General features: G+C 44.6%; 1 protein-coding gene across 3 annotated transcripts in view; it reads left to right on the top strand.

Annotated features, from left to right (window-relative positions):
• The window catches only part of JPH1 (junctophilin 1), an 82,432-nt gene that overhangs the window by 56,192 nt on the left and 8,043 nt on the right, over nucleotides 1–18,197 (top strand). For all 3 annotated transcript variants that reach the window (XM_049700366.1, XM_049700365.1, XM_033407094.2), the window contains exons 3-4: nucleotides 4,235–4,353; nucleotides 13,975–14,615. In XM_049700366.1, the coding sequence (XP_049556323.1) occupies nucleotides 4,235–4,353; nucleotides 13,975–14,615 (760 nt within the window). The remainder of the gene's footprint in view (nucleotides 1–4,234; nucleotides 4,354–13,974; nucleotides 14,616–18,197) is intronic.

Genomic DNA, 18,197 nt, shown 5'->3' with positions numbered 1-18,197 from the left:
GAAATTCCACATTTACTGTTTCAGCTGTTGCCGAGTGACCTTTGCAGGGCTGATGTCCAGGAGGGGGTCACCTACCTGCTGTACCAGCTTAGCCAGTTGCCCAGGCCTCTCTGTATCTCTTTACCCCAAAATAGTAACTCTCTACAAAATTTTGGTTTATTTGTAATAGGACCCTAAAAGAAAGTCTACCACTGATGCCTAACTGAAAGATGTTGCTTTTCACTTACTTTTTGCTGCCTTTTATGTGAGAAAGTATAGAAGATAATAATGGTATTTGGAGATTCCTGAGGGTCTGAAGATTTATGGATGTCAGCAGTCTTTGGAACAAATGAAAGGCTTCTTGGGCACGCAGGCATGCTCCTTGTTGGCGTGTATGTTTTCCATGTGACCAGCTACATGTAGCAGCCAGGCATCCACTTGGAGTTTTTTCCACCGGTCTCCCCAGAATGACTAGCCCAAACCTCCCTCCCCCTAAGCCATGAACAATGGCACGTCTTACCCGTTGGGTGAGTAACGGGGTCGTGTGTTGCTCCAGAACTGAGCCTGGGATTGGAGCACATGAATAACGTGGACCAGGGTCAAGCCCAGATTTTTCCCTGGGCAAAATCAAGATGTTTTAATGGGCTGGCCACACAACACTTTTTGTTTTTTTTTGTTTTTTTGCTGTACGCGGGCCTCTCACTGTTGTGGCCTCTCCCGTTGCGGAGCACAGGCTCCGGACGCGCAGGCTCAGCGGCCATGGCTCACGGGCCCAGCCGCTCCGCGGCACGTGGGATCTTCCCGGACCGGGGCACGAACCCGCGTCCCCTGCATCGGCAGGCGCACTCCCAACCACTGCGCCACCAGGGAAGCCCCGCACAACACTTTTGATGACAGCAAACTCAGATGGCTTCCTGTTCTCTTCTACTTCTTGTTATCAGGTCCAGGGCTACCAAAATATCCTGAGCAGATACCTAGTTTCAGGCTTGAATGTGGTTTTGACCATCGTGCCAGCCATGCGGGAGCACTGACATGGGGAGGGGTGCTAGATGGAAAAGTCCCCCCTCCTCGTCTGGTCTTACAGGAAAGAACAAGGAAAAAAGTAAAGGGTTAAGGCTTCACTGATGCTGTGCTTCCAAAATATATTTGCAGAAAGGTTCATCTACATTTGTCTGTTCTCCAGTTTAGCGCGTTGTCAAAGTGGTGGAAATACTACTACCATTTTATTCCACTCCGTGGTGGTGGGTTGTGATTGTTTCGGAATAAATGGTCCTTGAGTTTTGTAAGTTTATCATCGAAGGGCTATCAGGTTTTATTATAGGGTAGGATAACTGTACTCTTGTGGCTTCATTAATTATGGTACCTAGACATAATTAGGCTCTAGCTAAGAATAGCAGATAAAATGGAAAATAATTCTGGGAAAAAAAAGAGCTGAGATTCTGAGAAACTGAAAGGACATAAGAGAGGGCATCCTTTGAGTCTCAGCACAACACGTGGGACTAAAGTGTCATCAGTGATGGCTCCCTTGCATGGGTTACCACAGCCGGGTTTTTTAGGAATATGTTCTTATCCCCTTGATTTTTTTTTTTTTTTTTTTTTTTTTGCGGTAAGCGGGCCTCTCACTGCTGTGGCCTCTCCAGCTGCGGAGCACAGGCTCCGGACGCGCAGGCTCAGCGGCCATGGCTTATGGGCCCAGCCGCTCCGCGGCATGTGGGATCTTCCCGGACCGGGGCACGAACCCGTGTCCCCTGCATCAGCAGGCAGACTCTCAACCACTGCGCCACCAGGGAGGCCCTTATCCCCTTGATTTTGCCTCTGTACTCCCTGCCCTGTAGACAGAGATCATCTAAAACATCCTCAACGTCCTCCAAGATTCGTAAGTGACCATTTTGATGATCAGAATTTGATTCATTCATTTTTAATTAATAGACTTTATTTTTTTAGAGCGGTTTTAAGTTTACAGAAAAATTGAGGAGAAAGTACAGTTTCCATATACATCCTTTGCCCACACCAAGTTAATCCTTGTTATTAACATCTTGCATTAGTGGGTACATTTGGTACAACTGATGAACCAATGTGGAACGTGAGTATTAACTATAAAGTCCATACTTGACAGTAGGGTTCACTCTTTGTGTTGTACAGTTCAGTGGGTTTTGACAAAAGCATGATGTCATGTATCCCCCAGTAGAGGATTATCCAGCATAGTTTCACTCCCCTAAATATCCCTTTAGATCTACCTGTTCATCGCTCACCCACTTTCACCTTGAACCCTTGGCAATCACTGGTCTTTTTACTGTCTCTGTGGTTTTGTCAATCCATTTATTTTTAAGTAACTACCCAGCTGTTCCAAAGGACATTCCTTTATTTATTTACCATTCCTTTATTTATAAAGTGGGCCCTCAGTAAATACTATGTTCCAGGCATTGTTCTGTGCCTTGGGAGTATAGTAGAGAACCAAAAATTAAAAATTAAAAAATGCCCAAAGTAGGGTTTCCCTGGTGGCTCAGTGGTTGAGAATCCGCCTGCCAGTGCAGGGGGCACGGGTTCGAGCCCTGGTCCGGGAAGATCCCACATGCCGCGGAGCAGCTAAGCTCGTGTGCCACAACTACTGAGCCTGCGCTCTAGAACCCACGAGCCACAATTACTCAGCCTGCGAGCCTAGAGCCCGTTCTCCACAACAAGAGAAGCCACCGCAATGAGAAGCCCGTGCACCGCAACGAAGAGTAACCTCCACTCACCGCAGCTAGGGAAAGCCCGCGCAGAGCAACGAAGACCTAATGCAGCCAAAAATAAATAAATTAAATAAATTAAAAAAAAACATAATAAGCTATCAAGCAAATGATAGGTCACAGGTCTTTTTTAAAAAAAAAAAAAAATGCCCAAAGTAAAAAATCTCCCTTACATTTATATTCTAGTACATCAGTCCTCCAGGCTCAGCTGGGTCCTAAGTAGGAGTGAAATAGGATCTCCCCCAGTTAGCCCCACAGTCTCAGGTCAGACCCCTTTTTCCCCGTCTTTTCTGCCTGCAGTCTAGTTCCAGGAATCCCGTCTGCTGGCCTCCTCCAGATGCCACCTGGGTTTTCCCTCCTAAGACCAGCTAGGGCATGATGCCATTTCCCAACTTCCTCTCCTGCTGTCTCTGAAAGGCCTGCAGGCACACCTCTTTTAGACTCCCCTTAAGCTTTTACCACTAGTTATCTATAGCCCTGCCTAGCGCTAATAAAAGAAAATAGTCCACAAAATTATAAGAAGCAGATGCCCATGAAAATTGTCTAAATACTAGCTGGATAAGATCTCCTCCTTTGGAAGAGGATGACCCAAAGTCTCAGCCTCCAAATGTCCTCTTCCTGGGCAGGCAGACATCAGTCCCCCTGCCTTGCCATAAGGAGCCCCATTCTTATCCCTGCTGCCCTCTCCCTAGCCCTTGTCCTCTAGAAAGATAAGCGGTTTCAGTGGGTGAGGACGGGCCGGGGAGAAGGTGGAAGACAGAAAGAGATCCCCTTCCTCTTTCCCGCTCCACCTCTCCGCCTGCTTTCGGTTTCACACAAGAAACATGCTTAAAGAACAACTAAATGGACTCCTTGGAAGCCTCCTGAGCACATTCTTCCCGCAGACCACTGGGCCTGCTCCTGCAGGCTGGGGGGAGCCCATGGTGTGCGTCTGTTCCCAACTACACATTCAGCAGAGTCACGCTGCTAGTGTGACTTGGCCACGTTGGGAGCGTGGACACCACGGAAATCAGTCAGTGCTACAAATCAGTTTTACTGTTTTTTCCCCCAGAGAGCTACTTTGCCAGCACACCACTGGGCAGATCTTTCTTAATCAAATCCTTGTATTGATTCTACCATACACATCATGAGCCCTGCGTTAATTCACATGCTCTAATTCTACTCTCCATGGTCGGGGGGCGGGGAGGGGGAACGCCAACCAAAGTCAACGGGGGATTTCATCCTCTGAGTCTTGAACACCAGGCTTTGCCTTAAGCTGCGCAGAACTTGTTATACTTTCGTACAACTGGTTATACTTCCATTAACCTTGAAAGAAAGATGGAGGCAATTCACAGGTGATTTCATCCGCTTGATTTTCATTGATGTCTCACAACAGTATGATGTCTCACAACTTTCTGTTGCAGATGTGGGGCGAGGATCACGGTTAGCATTTCTTTCCAGGCCCTGCCTGCCCCGTAGACCGTTTGCCCGTCCTGTGTAATTAACTAGGTGCCGCCCCTGCTGACGCGCCCTTTGTGCTCCTGTAGGACCGCGCACGCAAGAGCCAAAGCTGACGCCGCCGACCAGGCTGCTCTGGCCGCCCGCCAGGAGTGTGACATCGCGAGAGCTGTGGCCAGAGAGCTGTCACCTGACTTCTACCAGCCAGGTAGGACAGGTGACCTGTGATGGGAGGGGTAGGAGCATTGCCTCTGGTTTCCTTTTTCCCTTCTTTTCCTTTTAATCCAAAGGTCTGTGCCCCATGAATTTCAGCAATACTACAAAACAAGTGGGAGCTTAGAGTAACACGTGCCTGGAGCCCGAGTGTTAGCGCTGGAGATCTGGCTTCTTCCCCGGTGCCTCTGCCCACCCTCCAGCAACAGACTTTGAGCTGATAGCAGTAAACAAGACAGGAATCTAAAAGAGAAGTAGTTAAGAAATTGTGTTAGTGTGTTGGGGACCATCTCAGGTGCTAAAACAGATACCTCAAAATCAGAAGCACCTGGAACCGTCACGTTAGCAATAAGAGAAGAGCCAGTAAGTACTGCGGCTTTTTTTTTTTTTTTAATACACCTCAAAGGAATTTGGTTAGGACGTAAAGAAATATACCACTTAAAGACAGATGAATCTGCACAGATTAAGAGGAGAAAATCATTCCAGATCATCTGGCTCTGATGTTATAGAATAGCAGTAAACAAATATTTACAGTGGGTTTCAATAGTTAACCTCACTTCTTAGTGGTCTCCTAGTAGACTGCTTCCATCCCTTTAATATACTGGTGTTAACAAAATGGCAGTCGCCACCTTTTTATATATGTTTCTCCATTGTTTTAGAAACAGCATCTTCCTGTTGATTTGCAGGATCAACAGATTTCTGGGCAAGAGAGACTAAAAGAAATGTTCTAAGTTTCGAAATTTATATTGTCTTGGTAAAGAGTTTTTTCATATTGGTTTCTGTTAATCAAGCTGGATAAGTAGCACCCTGCACAACACACGTGTCCAATACCTGTTTGGTTCCAGTGAAGGTGACATAATATTGGAACCCACAGGGCATTAGTGTGACTACATGAACAAGGTAAGTCACAGTGAATAGAAGACCAAGTGTCCCTGTATTCTAAAAGCTAGGAACGGGGCTATAATAAAGGATGGGAGAATGAGAAGGAAATGACAGGATTTTTCTTTTTTTTTTTTTTTCTGCAAAGAATGAAGACAGTAAAAGGCCATGTTAACAAGACTCAGTTTTTAGGAGGAGAGCTTAGGGAGGGGCCCAGTCCGGTTGCTGAGTTGATTTGAGTTACCACAGAGCGACTTCTGTACTAGTTCAGCTCCAAGGGAGGGGACCAGTGATAATGGGTCTCTTCTTTTGTGTGCATCCTTTCTAAACCTCTGGGTGGGATTTAAATCATTGAATAATATGTACGTGTATTTTATTAGGAAAGGGAAATTTTCCATTTTTTGCAGCAGGAATAAACACTCTTCTGGAAACTCACACACGTTAGCAGCTACCTGTCCTAGGGTGTGAGAGCTGGGGAGGCGATTCAGCCACCCAGGAGGGATCATCTTTTTCCTTCCCAGCAGTGAAGCTTCTGGGAGCAGCTCAGCAGTCAGGAGACGGTGCAGCGTCACATAGCAGCCCTGGGCTCGAGCTGCTTTGGAAGCAAACAAACTTGCTGTTGTCTGCAGATGGTCATTTCTTGATTCTGTTGTTAATTCTGTTGGGGAATAGGGTCGCTGTAGCTTGCTATTAGGTGTTAACAAGAGGTAAATGATACGGGAGGTCATCTCAGTTTTCCAGGCTAAATGGTTTTAAAAGCTTTTTATGATGTGAAAGCATTTGAGGGGGGAAAACATATTGTGGGAAAATGTAATTCCACCCTTTCTTAGCTAAAACAGCTTCATATAAGCAAGCTGTCAGTAATGAATATATCACAGCGGCACGAGATGACAAGGGGTCTGTTTGAGACAGGAGCTAAGGGCAGCGGCTGCAATCCCCTTTGACCCGCAGCCAACACTTCCTTACCCTGGGGAAAGAAGGATGTCTGTCATAGCTTATATTTCGAACACTTTCATAGTAAGTTACCTCTTTTCAGGAGCTGGCGGTATTTTCAGATATTTCCCATCTTAGTTCAGTCTTCTACTTTTAGTTCAAAACTGTATTATTCTATAGTTTAGTTTAAAACTACAGAAAAAACGTAGCCATGTAGAATGGCTTTATCACTCAAAGGGCCAAGTCGTAACATATAAGACAAAGCGTACCAATGGATGTGTATGAATGTGTATGTCGATGATTGCATAGTACCCAGAAACCTAAATTGCCATGAGTATGAGTGACACAGTGAGTTGTCCCCCAAGAACTTAGAAATGAGGTTGCCCTCCGGGCATTAAAATGAGCCCATGAGACTGCACAGAAGTGTATAAAGTGATCGTAAGTGACAGCACGGCTGTAGCATAGCAAGATTTCCTTGTAACCTGATTGAGTGTATTGAAACCTCTAAAGACTCGGTCACCCCCCAAAGTAGCATAGAAGAAAGAGTCACGGAGGCAAAACTAGGCAGTGCCCATCCAAATGCTATCTAAAGGAGAGCAAACCCATGGCCCAAAACCTTGGAGTACTGCAGTTGCATTGGCAAGGACGTTTCTGCGATAGGGAGGGATGCAGGGAACCGTTGCCAGCTGTGTGTGGCCTTCCTGGCGAGATCATCCGAGTGAAGAAATGGGTGCATCAGGTTAGCTCAGCATGATGCCATTAGCTACTTGATTCATCTCATGCCTCCGTCTTGATTCCACATCCACCACTAACCTTCTGATTTTCGTTGAGCTTCTCGTGGAGGTCTGCCAACAGGGAGAGCACGCACTGGTGGTAATCAGTGCAGGTCTCAGGCCTCCGTGACATTTACCTTGCTCATTGTGAACTGATGAATTGGTCTTCTGGTGTCAACCATCAGTCTTGTGAGCTTTGGTGATGTGAGTCTGCCCCAAGGGATGGCTCTACTTCAAAGTGCTGATGAAATCAGGTTTTTAAGCCCGGAAAGCTGAGGTGAGACTTTGGAGGATCACTGAGCAGGTAGTGGGGAGTTGGACATGGTGGAGAATGATTGGGAAACCCTATGTATGGCTCATTTCCCCACTGTTTCAATTACCTTTCCATAAAGATGTTTATTTTGTTTTTAATTTCCAGTGATGTTTGTCCGTTGTGGGGGTCACTGGTCATGGGTTAAAAAAAGAGAATGTGGCAAATGTATTACGTAGGGCCCTCTTGCCAGGTGGCCTAGGCAGCACCCTCAACGAGCTTTGTCTTTCTGTGTTTAAGCGTGTGTATTAGTCAGCTTGGGCTGCTAAAACAAAGTACCATGGACGGGGTGGCTTACACAATAGACATTTATTTTTCGTGGTTCTGCAGGCTGGAAGTCCAAGATCAGGGTGCCAGCATGGTTGGGTTCTGGTGATGCCCACCTTCCTGGCTCACAGATGGCCTTTCCCCAGTGCATGCACCTGGAGAGAGAGAACTCTGGTGTCTCTCCCTCTTTTCATAAGAGCATTAAGCCCATCGTGAGAGTCTCACCCTCGTGAACTAATCTAAGCTATCTCCCAAAGGCCACACCTCCAATAACATCACATTGGGGGTTAGGGCTTCAACATATGAATTTGTGAGGAGCAGGGAGACAAACAGGGTGTGACACACACACACACACAGTGTGTTGATTACTTAAAGTGAAGTCTTTTAGTCTAGATTATTTTGAGACAGTGATAACTAAGCGCACACTTCTGGTATGGATTAGAAGTCTTAAGAATTGTCCGTGCCTGTCATTAATATGTAATACTTTTGGTTAAGAAGACAGAAGCATCCTGGAATAGATGCCTTCTAAACTCACTTTCCAGACCCAAAATTCTGAATAAATTTTTGTTCATAGAAAAAGGAAAACTGAATAATCCAAAAAAAAAGGAAAACTGAATAATCCACTAGTTGACGTGAAATTAATAATGCATGGGTTTGCTGGTTATTCTTACCACTTAGGCATTCCAGTGTATCCCGTTCCACACACATGTGTATTGAAAGCCCACCATGTGCAAGGGGCCCTGGGCTGGGTGTCCCACGGCTTGCGGACAACAGGGCTGTGGCTGTGTTCTCAGAAGTTGCGGTATTGTTACCGATGGGACTCTAAAGTCCTGTGGGAATGTAGCATTCTTTCCACATAGAATATAAAAGGGATCCTGCTATCGGTTATATAATTTTTTTAAAAATCTTTCAGTCTGGTCTTCTTTTACTGATTGGCAGTCTCCGCAGAAAAATCCTGCTATCTATTTAATGACTTCTGATGTTGCTACAAAGCATTTGGCATCAGCACTGCCCTGGTAGACATTTGTTTGGAGGAGTCTCCGTGGTGCTTCCTCTGCCCACAGCCGTTTCCCTGAGGCTCACCTATGAAGAACTAGCTGAACGCCCTGCTGTTTCCATCCGCCGTTCATGCCAGCCGTGACGTGTAACCTTTCTGTGTGGGCATGACACGTGCTCAGTGTTGTTGTTTCGTGTTGTGCGGCATGTCAGTGAGCAGGTGACCCGTCTCTGACATTGTCCCAATACTAAATCCCCAGGGGAGAAAAAAAATCCCTTAGGATTTAGAAATACTGTCTGTAAAAACAGACAAAAATGCTGACTGCGACAGCTATCAACACTTCTCATAATTTCCCTCCTTGGTGATATTCTGACTAGTCTTTTTAATGAACTGCTGCATCTCATCAACTTTATGCTGCTTGGCATTGCAACACTGACGCACATTACTACACAGACAAGTAGTAGTCACACCGTGTGCCTTCCAAGAAACTTGTCCAGGAAAAACTTTTGCCCTCTGCGTTATACTAAATATCTTGTTTTAAAAGCACTTAATCTTACTCCGTAAAATCTAAGTGTGTATCCTCAGGTAGCTGGCCAGTCCCCAGTTGACTACGCCATGCTGGAACCACTTCCAGCTGGATGCAGGTAAGGGAGGCTGGAGTTGGGTCTACCTCTAGTCAACATACTTTTTGCCACACTTTAATTTTTTTTTTTAATTAATTTTTTTTTTGAGTCAGAAGTCTTTATTTCAAGGTCTCGCCCAGGTGCTTTTTTTTCATTTATTTTAATTTTTATTTTATATTGGAGTATAGTTGATTAACAATGTTAGTTTCAGGTGTACAGCAGAGTGATTCAGTTATACATATACACGGATCTATTCTTTTTCAAATTCTTTACCCATTTAGGTTATTACAGAATACTGAGCGGAGTTCCTTGTGCTATACAGTAGGTTCTTGTTGGTTATCTATTTTATTTTATTTATTTTAATTTTTATTTTTTTATTATTTATCTTTGGCTGCGTTGGGTCTTCGTTGCTGTGCGCAGGCTTTCTCTAGTTGTGGTGAGCGGGGGCTACTCTTTGTTGCGGTGCACAGGCATCTCATTGCAGTGGCTTCTCTTGTTGCGGAGCACAGGCTCTAGGCATGCAGGCTTCAGTAGTTGCAGCACACGAGCTCAGTAGTTGCAGCACTCGGGTCCTGGAGCACACGGGCTTCAGTAGTTGTGGCGTGTGGGCTCTAGAGCGAAGGCTCAGTAGTAGAGCGCATGGGCTTAGTTGCTCTGCATCATGTGGGATCTTCCTGGACCAGGGATTGAACCCATGTCCCCTGCATTGGCAGGTGGATTCTTGACCACTGCACCACCAGGGAAGTCCCTGGTTTTCTGTTTTAAATATAGCAGTGTTTACATGTCAATCCCAAATTTGCCATGCTTTTAAATGCCAATACTGGGTACATGAGAGTTACCTGGAGCATTTGTTAAACATCAAGATTTCTAGGCTTCGATTCATACTTATTAAATTCTCTGGGAATCGCACCCCAGGTACCTCTGATGGGCAGCAAATGTGGACTGACTGCTTTGGAGTGCCTTTATTCCCTTATCCAGCCAATTTTTAACGCATAATAAAGCTGGGGGGGATTTTTTCATCTGAAAGGTGGTGCTGGTAAATTCTTTGAGCTCAACAGGTTTTGAATATCATCAGAAGCCCTGTAAATAAAACTGAATTGAATACGCCTGAAAACCATGTCTTAGGAGATAGGGCACAAGAAATGCCTTTCCTAAGACATTTAAGACAGGAAAACTGTGCAAAGGAGCAATGCATGAGATTTCTAAAGATCTAAAGGAGTGGTTAGACCGGTATTTGAGAGTTCATAAACATAATAAATACATTCAATGGAATCCAAAATAAAGCTTCGTAAGTCGGTTACTACAAAATCCTCCAGTGGCCAAATCATTCTCTGCTTGGCCTATTAATGATAGCATAAATTAAGAGGTAGGCAGAGTTCTACTTACTCTTTACAAAGAGCGTTTGAAACTGTGCTTTGTCTTCAGGTATTTGTAAGTCTTTGTTCTTTTTCCAGATAACTAAAGCATATCACTTTTTAAAAAATTATTTTTCTTGGACCCGCTCTTACTGAATTGCCTGAGTTTCCTCCCAAATAAACGATCTCTTGCCGCTGTTAGCGTTTCAGCAGAGTCTCATCCCTTGCTGGCAGCTGGTGCTTGCTGGGATCTGTCAGAGCAGCTCCCATTTCAGCTTCTCGTCTGCTTTCTGCAGTAAACGCAGGTGAGACCAGTGGTTACCCAGATAAATCCTGAACTTGTAAGCGTCTCTGTTAGGGTCTCACCTTTTCAAAATGGAGCACATAGGCTTTGTGACAGCTTTACTTCTCGTGGTTCAGTGACTGTCTTCTCCTTCCAACATCAAGAGTGCATAACTAGTCATGTTTGCCAGAGATTATTTTTTCCCGTTCTTTTCTGTTGTGTGTATTTAAACATTAGCTTTTAATATGACTTAATCTCAAGAGAGAAGGATTTGCAAAATTAACTTTTGCACTGACCCCTTAGACTGAAGACATTAAAAGTACTTCCTAATTTGTGTTTCAGAGTTAGGCGGCTTAAATGAAACATGATTGGCTCCAAGAGTCTTGACTATTAATTACCTTTGCACGGAACACTTACTACCATGCCTAGATGGGTATTTCAGTAATGCTCTAAAGTTGGATAACAGAGAAGCACAAATGAAACCAAGTTCTGATGAAATCTGGGGTAGAGGGGTGGGAGGAAAATATGTAAACGGTACACTGCAGAGGTGCAGAGGAGGGGCTTCTCCATGAAAGGCCAGTATAAATGTTCTTCATGGGTTTTTGAAAGTAGGGGCAAGCCTGTTGATGAAGAATGTCGCTTTCTGGTGCTGCCGATGCTTCTTCCTCTTGGTAGTATGTCCCAGTCACAACACCAAGGAAGAATCCAGAAACAAAGACAGCACCTTTTGAATAATTGCAGTTGCCTCTTTTTCTTCACTCAAGTGAGATACATCTCTGCCAAGAATTCATACTGCCGTTTTTAATGGAGGATGTAAAAGAAAATTGCCGACTTTTTTAAAGGGGGTACTTAACCAAGTTTAGAAAAGGAAATCTCAGTTGTTGGTGGTGTTGACCTGTTTGGGAAATTTGAACCCTGTTTGGCTTTGTCTTCTGGAGGATGGAATATGAGATAATGCTCTTATGCTTTTGGCCCTGAGTACAAGCTATAAATGTGGGTCCTTGGGGATTCTCATTTCTGGGCTTAGTGTATTCCATGTTGCATTATATTTTATCTTAAGGATACACAGGAGCTGTGTGACTTTGGGTTTTTCAGCTGCTACAGCTGTTTCCGTATCAGTGAAATCAGACTATTGCCTGCTTCCTAAGATTTCGGTGAGGCTTTACATTTTGGAAAGTGCCTTGTATAATAAATGGTAGTCTCACAACATGGGAAGAGCAATTACAAGTCGGTAGTAATGTAATTTTTTTATTTATCTTTTTGAAATTTTTTATTTTTACACAATTTTCTTTTTTTTTTTTTTTTTTTTTTTGCGGTACGCGAGCCTCTCACTGCTGTGGCCTCTCCCGTTGCGGAGCACAGGCTCCGGACGCGCAGGCTCAGCGGCCATGGCTCACGGGCCCAGCCGCTCCGCGGCATGTGGGATCTTCCCGGACCGGGGCACGAACCCGCGTCCCCTGCATCGGCAGGCGGACTGTCAACCACTGTGCCACCAGGGAAGCCCTATTTTTACACAATTTTTAAAGGTTATTTTCTATTTACAGTTATTACAGGATATTGGCTGTACCCCCCTTGTTGTACAATACATCCTTGAGCCTATCCTACACCCAGTAGTTCTTCTACTCCCCCACCTTATAGTGCCCCTCCCTCCCTCCCCACTGGTACCCACTAGTTTGTTCTCTGTATATCTGTGAGTCTGCTGCTTTTGTTATGTTTCCTAGTTGGTTGTATCGTTTAGATTCCATAAGTGACACCACACAGTATTTGTCTCTCTCTGACTTACTTCACTTAGCATAATGCCCTCCAAGTCCGTCCATGTTGCTGCACATGGGAAACTTGCGCTCTCTTTTATGTCTGAGTAGTATTCCACGTGTGTGTATATAAAACCTCTTCTTTATCCATTCATCTGCTGATGGAGGCAGTATGTACTTTTAACAATTTTAAGGATAATTGTTCTTCAGCCCCTCTGGGCTGAGAGGTGGGAGTAGAGACAGGAAGGGAAGCGAACAGATGCAGTGCTCTGGAGTTGACAAGAGCTGGTCAGCTCCTGTAAGCAAGTTGGTGGGTGATTTCTTCCTTGGGTACTCCAGAGATGACACTGTCAGCTCCTGCCCCTTTGCAGAGAAGAGGGCCAGCTGGACTGTGTGACCTTGACTTGCTGTGATGAAAAATGGCTGATGGGTGAAGTGGCGGCCAAAGGATGCACAGGACCCGGTTACTGGGGAGGGGCTGAGGGGCAAAGTGCCTAGAAAGAAGGGCACTGCCTTGGAGCATGTCTCTGAGGGCCCCAGAAAGGCCCTTTTCTGGACCACTGGCCTCCTTAAATAAGCGCTCACTGCCAGTACCATCTTGTGATGCACATTCTCCTTACATCCCCACTCCCCCCAACATCTACCCATAAAATAACAATGGCACCAGGGTCCCTTTTTTTTAAGTGAAATTTTCTTCTATTTATGAAAATAACATATGATTGTTACACAATTCTAAAGTACTCAGAAAAAGAAAAAAAAATCCTGAGACTACAGAGCCAAAGACAACTGCCTTGTCTTGACTTTGATGCCTGCAGAAACGCTGCTGATGCAAACCCAGGCTGTGAAGGGACTCCGAGTAAGTCATCTTATAAAGTGTAACCTAAAGCTCAGAAGTTGTTCCTAACTAGGCAGTTTAAATGCTCCTTTGATGAAGGGTCATTAAAAATATGTTATCTGCATGTTCTCCACCGACAGTGTAGAGACTTTATTAAACATTAATATATTTAAGTGTTCTAATATATTACATATTAAACATACGAGTCAGTTTATTTCTGTATATGAGTGTATACTCTGTATTTTAGTTATACCATGTAAATTGGAACGTTCAGATTAATTATGGTGCTGTCTCCAGTGCTCTAGCCATATGAATTCTGCCTCTGTATTCTACCAGCAGCAAAAATCAGGACTGTTTAACTTTTGTGGCTATCACAATAGTGTACATAATGGTATATATTAACTTAAAAACTTTTAATCAGTAAATAATCTTTTCTCCCAGGGAATGAAACGTCCTTATGCTTAGTCAAAGCCTAATAAATATGTTTAAAACAAAAAGAGAAAAGGCTAAGCTGATTTAGCAAAATAATATATGAGTAGCCATGAGGAACAAGCCTTTATGCCTTATTATTTTTTATCACCTTCCCTCGTGTCGTCCCCTTTCTCCCCAGGTCCAGATTATGTCAAACAGAGATTTCAGGAAGGTGTAGATGCTAAAGAAAACCCAGAAGAAAAGGTCCCGGAAAAGCCACCTACACCAAAGGAATCTCCTCATTTTTATCGCAAAGGCACGACACCCCCAGCGTCTCCCGAGGCAAGTCCCAAACAAGGCGGCTCTCCCTCCCCAAAGCCCGTGAAGAAGCAGAATCCCAGCTCAGGGGCCAGACTCAACCAAGACAAAAGGAGTGCAGCCGAGGAACAGGTGACGGCCACCATCAATAAGCCCTTGACCTCCAAGGCTCCCACGAAGGAGGTGGGAGCGGCTGTGCCCCACTCCAGGTACTCTGGCCGTCACCACGTCCCTAACCCCAGTAACGGGGAGCTGCACTCTCAGTATCACGGCTACTACGTGAAACTGAACGCCCCCCAGTACCCCCCGGAGGACGTGGAAGAAGAGGAAGGGCCAAGCCAGTCTTCCTCGGCGCTGGTGCACAAGCCATCGCCCAACAGGTGGAGTCCCCCTAAATCTGTGACAAAACCAGTTGCCAAAGAAAGCAAAGCTGAGCCAAAAGCTAAGAAGTCTGAACTTGCTATACCAAAGAACCCAGCAAGCAACGATTCGTGCCCTTCTTTGGAAAAAGAAGCCAATTCGGTAAGTCGTGCGAGACGTGTTTTTCTCTCACTTCTGCTCCTTTTGGTTCTTTCGGGTGGCAGCGTGGGGCATCTGCGCCTTGATGATGACGATTTGCACCTACGCTTAGCAAAAGTCCCTGGGCGCACCGGGCTGTGTAGAGTAGAGCCTAGCACTGGTAGCTTGAGCCACAGTGGGCTCTCGGGCAGAAATTCCTCTGTGCTCACTCGGCCAACCCTCAGGCTTCATGCAGGTAGGCTGACGTGACTAGCTTGTTGCAGCTCCACTTTTACAAGCCTTTACCAGCACTTCTTGGTGAGCTTCATGGTAGCTGTTGAACTCCCTGGCGGTCCAGTGGTTAGGACTCTGCACTTTTGTTCCCGGTGGATTTAAGGTTCTTTCTTCGTTGTGAAAGAATTCGGAGACAAAGTGATAGATTTATTTAGAGAAAAACACACTCCACAGACAGAGTGTGGGCCATCTTGGAAGGCAAGAGGCTTCGAAATATGGGGTGGTTCATTTTTATGGGCTGGTAATTTCATAGGCTAATGAGTGGATTATTCCAACTTTGGGGGAAGGGCCGGGGATTTCCAGAAATTGGGTCACCGCCCACTTTTTGACCTTTTATGGTTGGCCTCGGAACTGTCGTGGCGCTGGTGGATGTGTCATTTAGCATATGGTGATACATTACAATGAGCATGTAATGAGGCTTAAGGTCTTCTGGAAGTCAGATCTTCTGCCATCTTGGACCTAGTTGGTTCTAACCAGTCTTTGTCATGTACTATGGCTATATCATTCTTTTAAAGGTTGTGCCCTGCCCCCTTCTGTCCTGCTTCACTTTCATTGCCGAGGGCCGGGGTTTGATCCCTGGTCAGGGAACTAAGATCCCACAAGCTGTGAGGCACCACCAAAAAAAAAAAGGACTACATGGTAGCTGTCTTATTAGCTCTGGCTGCTATAACAAAACTACCCTAGACTGGGTGGTCTAAACAGCAAACATTTATTTCTCACAGTTCTGAAGGCTCAGGAGTCCCAAGATCAAGGCACCAGCAGATTCAGTGTCTGGTGAGAAGCCACTTACTTACTTCCTGGTCGATAGAACACAGGCCGTCTTTCTCCCTGTGTCCTCACGGGACTGAGAGGAAACAAGCTCTCTGGCGTCTCTTCTTGGAAGGGCACTAATCCCATCCTGAGGGCTCCACCCTCATGAGCTGATTCTCTCCCAAAGGTTCCACCTCCAAATACCATCACATTGGGGGTTAGGGCTTCAGTGGATGAATTTGGGGGCAGGGGATAGATCCAAATATGCAGTCCATAACAATAGCTAATTCTGAGGGCTGGGAAGGAACCACAGCCCACCTGCCCCCTGTGCCTGTGCTCTAACCAGAAGGAGGGCTCCACTGCCATTTGCTAAGTCCTTAACCTGCCTTTTGACTCTGCACCCACAATGGTCAGCATCTTTAGACAAAAGAACATCTTTTCTAGCTATTATGAATTATTCTCATAAATAGTGTGGATTTTATTTAATGGCCAGGCTTTGCAGCTAGAACTTTTTCTTTCCCATATGAGAAGTGAAATTTTTCAACTGTTTAAGAAAATCACTTTGGTCTTTAACTCCTCCGAGTGTCAGTTCTCCTAAAATTTCAGTTTTCTGGTAGATGCTAGTTTTATTATGAGTCTGGAGCATTTAAGGTTTTTGTTATTCAACCAGAAAGCTTTCAGTTATTGATAAATACCCACATCCTCATTCCATGAGGTTTGTTAATGATAAAAGGAATTAGTATTTTATCAGATTCTGTAGAATTTATAAAATCTGAAGCTAAGTAATTTTTGATAAAAAGCTGACTGATATGTTGACCTAGTCATATGCCTTTGGAAAAGACTGTAATTTAGGGAGGAAGCCATAGCTGACCCAGTATTTACTAGTAATTTCAGAAGCATATTTGCATAAAGGTGTGGATTAATATTTTGGCCAACAATACATCCATCAGTTTCTTACCTTTAAGAAAAAATTTTTCTTACTGTTCTATCTACTCATAGGGTTAGACATTGAAATTCACTTTTTAATTAACTTAGATTTGAAATTTCTTAGGTTTATTTTGCTAATATCTATCAACACAGGTTCCCACCTTTTAAAAATTCTCACCATTTTAATTATCTAAATATGAATAAATCAGGTTAACTTTCTGACAGTCAACCTCCATATAGATAAATGGTTTTCAAAACAATAACTTTGAGACGGTTCAGTGAGCATTCATCTTTTAAAATATTTTAACACTGGTATGTCAGTATCCTGATATTATAACTGTCTGTGCTAATATCATAACTACTGAATTTGTTAAGTGTGATAACTCACTTCTTATTTGGCTTTCAGCATTTATAGCCATAGGTTAAAAAGCCTCACCTACGTATTAGTATTGGTTTGCCTGATTTACAAAGGGGAGATTCAGGCAATGCAAGGCTATTACCGTTTATACCTTTGGGTACCCAGTAGTGGGGTTCAGTTGATTTCCAGAACTCCCCAAGGGGAAGCGTGTGCCCCAGTGTTCCTCATATTAGATGAGTTACCTAGTAGTCTTTCTGTAAAATGTTACTAATAGGTATATTTGGTAAATTCACAGCCTTCTTGTTTAGAAACAGAACCTGTCTTAACGAATGTGCAAAACAGTCAGATTCTGGGAGTTGGCCAAGCATCGTGCAGCTCTGCAGGCCGGTCTCTAGGGTTCCCCTAAACACCCCAAGAGAGAACGGAGGCCAGCAGCTCTGCACCTCTGTCGGGAGCTGCAAGGCAGGACTGAGTTGGCACCTTCGTGCGGAGAGTTTCACAATTAACCTTCTCTTCCTTAATAACATAAAGCTGCCTCTCGCACCCCTTATAACTGTTTTCTTCACAGAGAGTTAGGAAGTGACAAAATCATCCTAAAGGTAGGCAGTGAATGGCCTTTAAAACAAAAGAGCACTGCATACAATTTCGAGGTAAAAAGACACTGTGTAAGTTAGAAGTTTACAAATAACGTGGAAATTCATGGCAGAGTTCACACTAAAGCAGACATTTGAGGGGAAGCAGACTGAATCCATCTTTGTGAGAGATCCACCTTGAGTCAGCATCACCACGTGTAAGGTGGCTGACCAAACAACCTGCACAATTTCAGTCAGCCAGCTTACTGAGACAGGGTAGGCTAGTGGCTAGCGGTGTGGCCGCTGGCGCCAGACTTCACAGGTTCACATCCCAGCTGTGTTACTTACCAGCTCGATGACCTTAGGCAAGTTTCTTGACTGCTCCGTGACTTGATTTTTTTCATCTGTACCTGTATCAAGGGTTGTGGTAAAGATTAAATGAGTTGATACTTTATAAAGTTCTCAGCACAGTGCCTAGCACAAAGTAAGTATTCAAAGAGCATTGACTGTTACTGAGTTTGCCTTAACACTAGTTGGAGCATAAATAGTTCATAAATATTCCAGTAGGTTTTGACCCACCCTCAGGATCACCCTAGATATTGATCTCCTAGAAATCCAGAGACTCTTCTGGGACACAGGCTGACACTTAGGGGAGGGGAAGCCCTGGCAAGGATCACTCTGCACCGTCCCTTCAGTCTGACTCCT

The sequence above is a fragment of the Orcinus orca genome, chromosome 17, assembly GCF_937001465.1.
Source record: "Orcinus orca chromosome 17, mOrcOrc1.1, whole genome shotgun sequence".
NCBI lineage: Eukaryota > Metazoa > Chordata > Mammalia > Artiodactyla > Delphinidae > Orcinus > Orcinus orca.
This window is presented reverse-complemented; position numbering and strand designations above follow the sequence as displayed.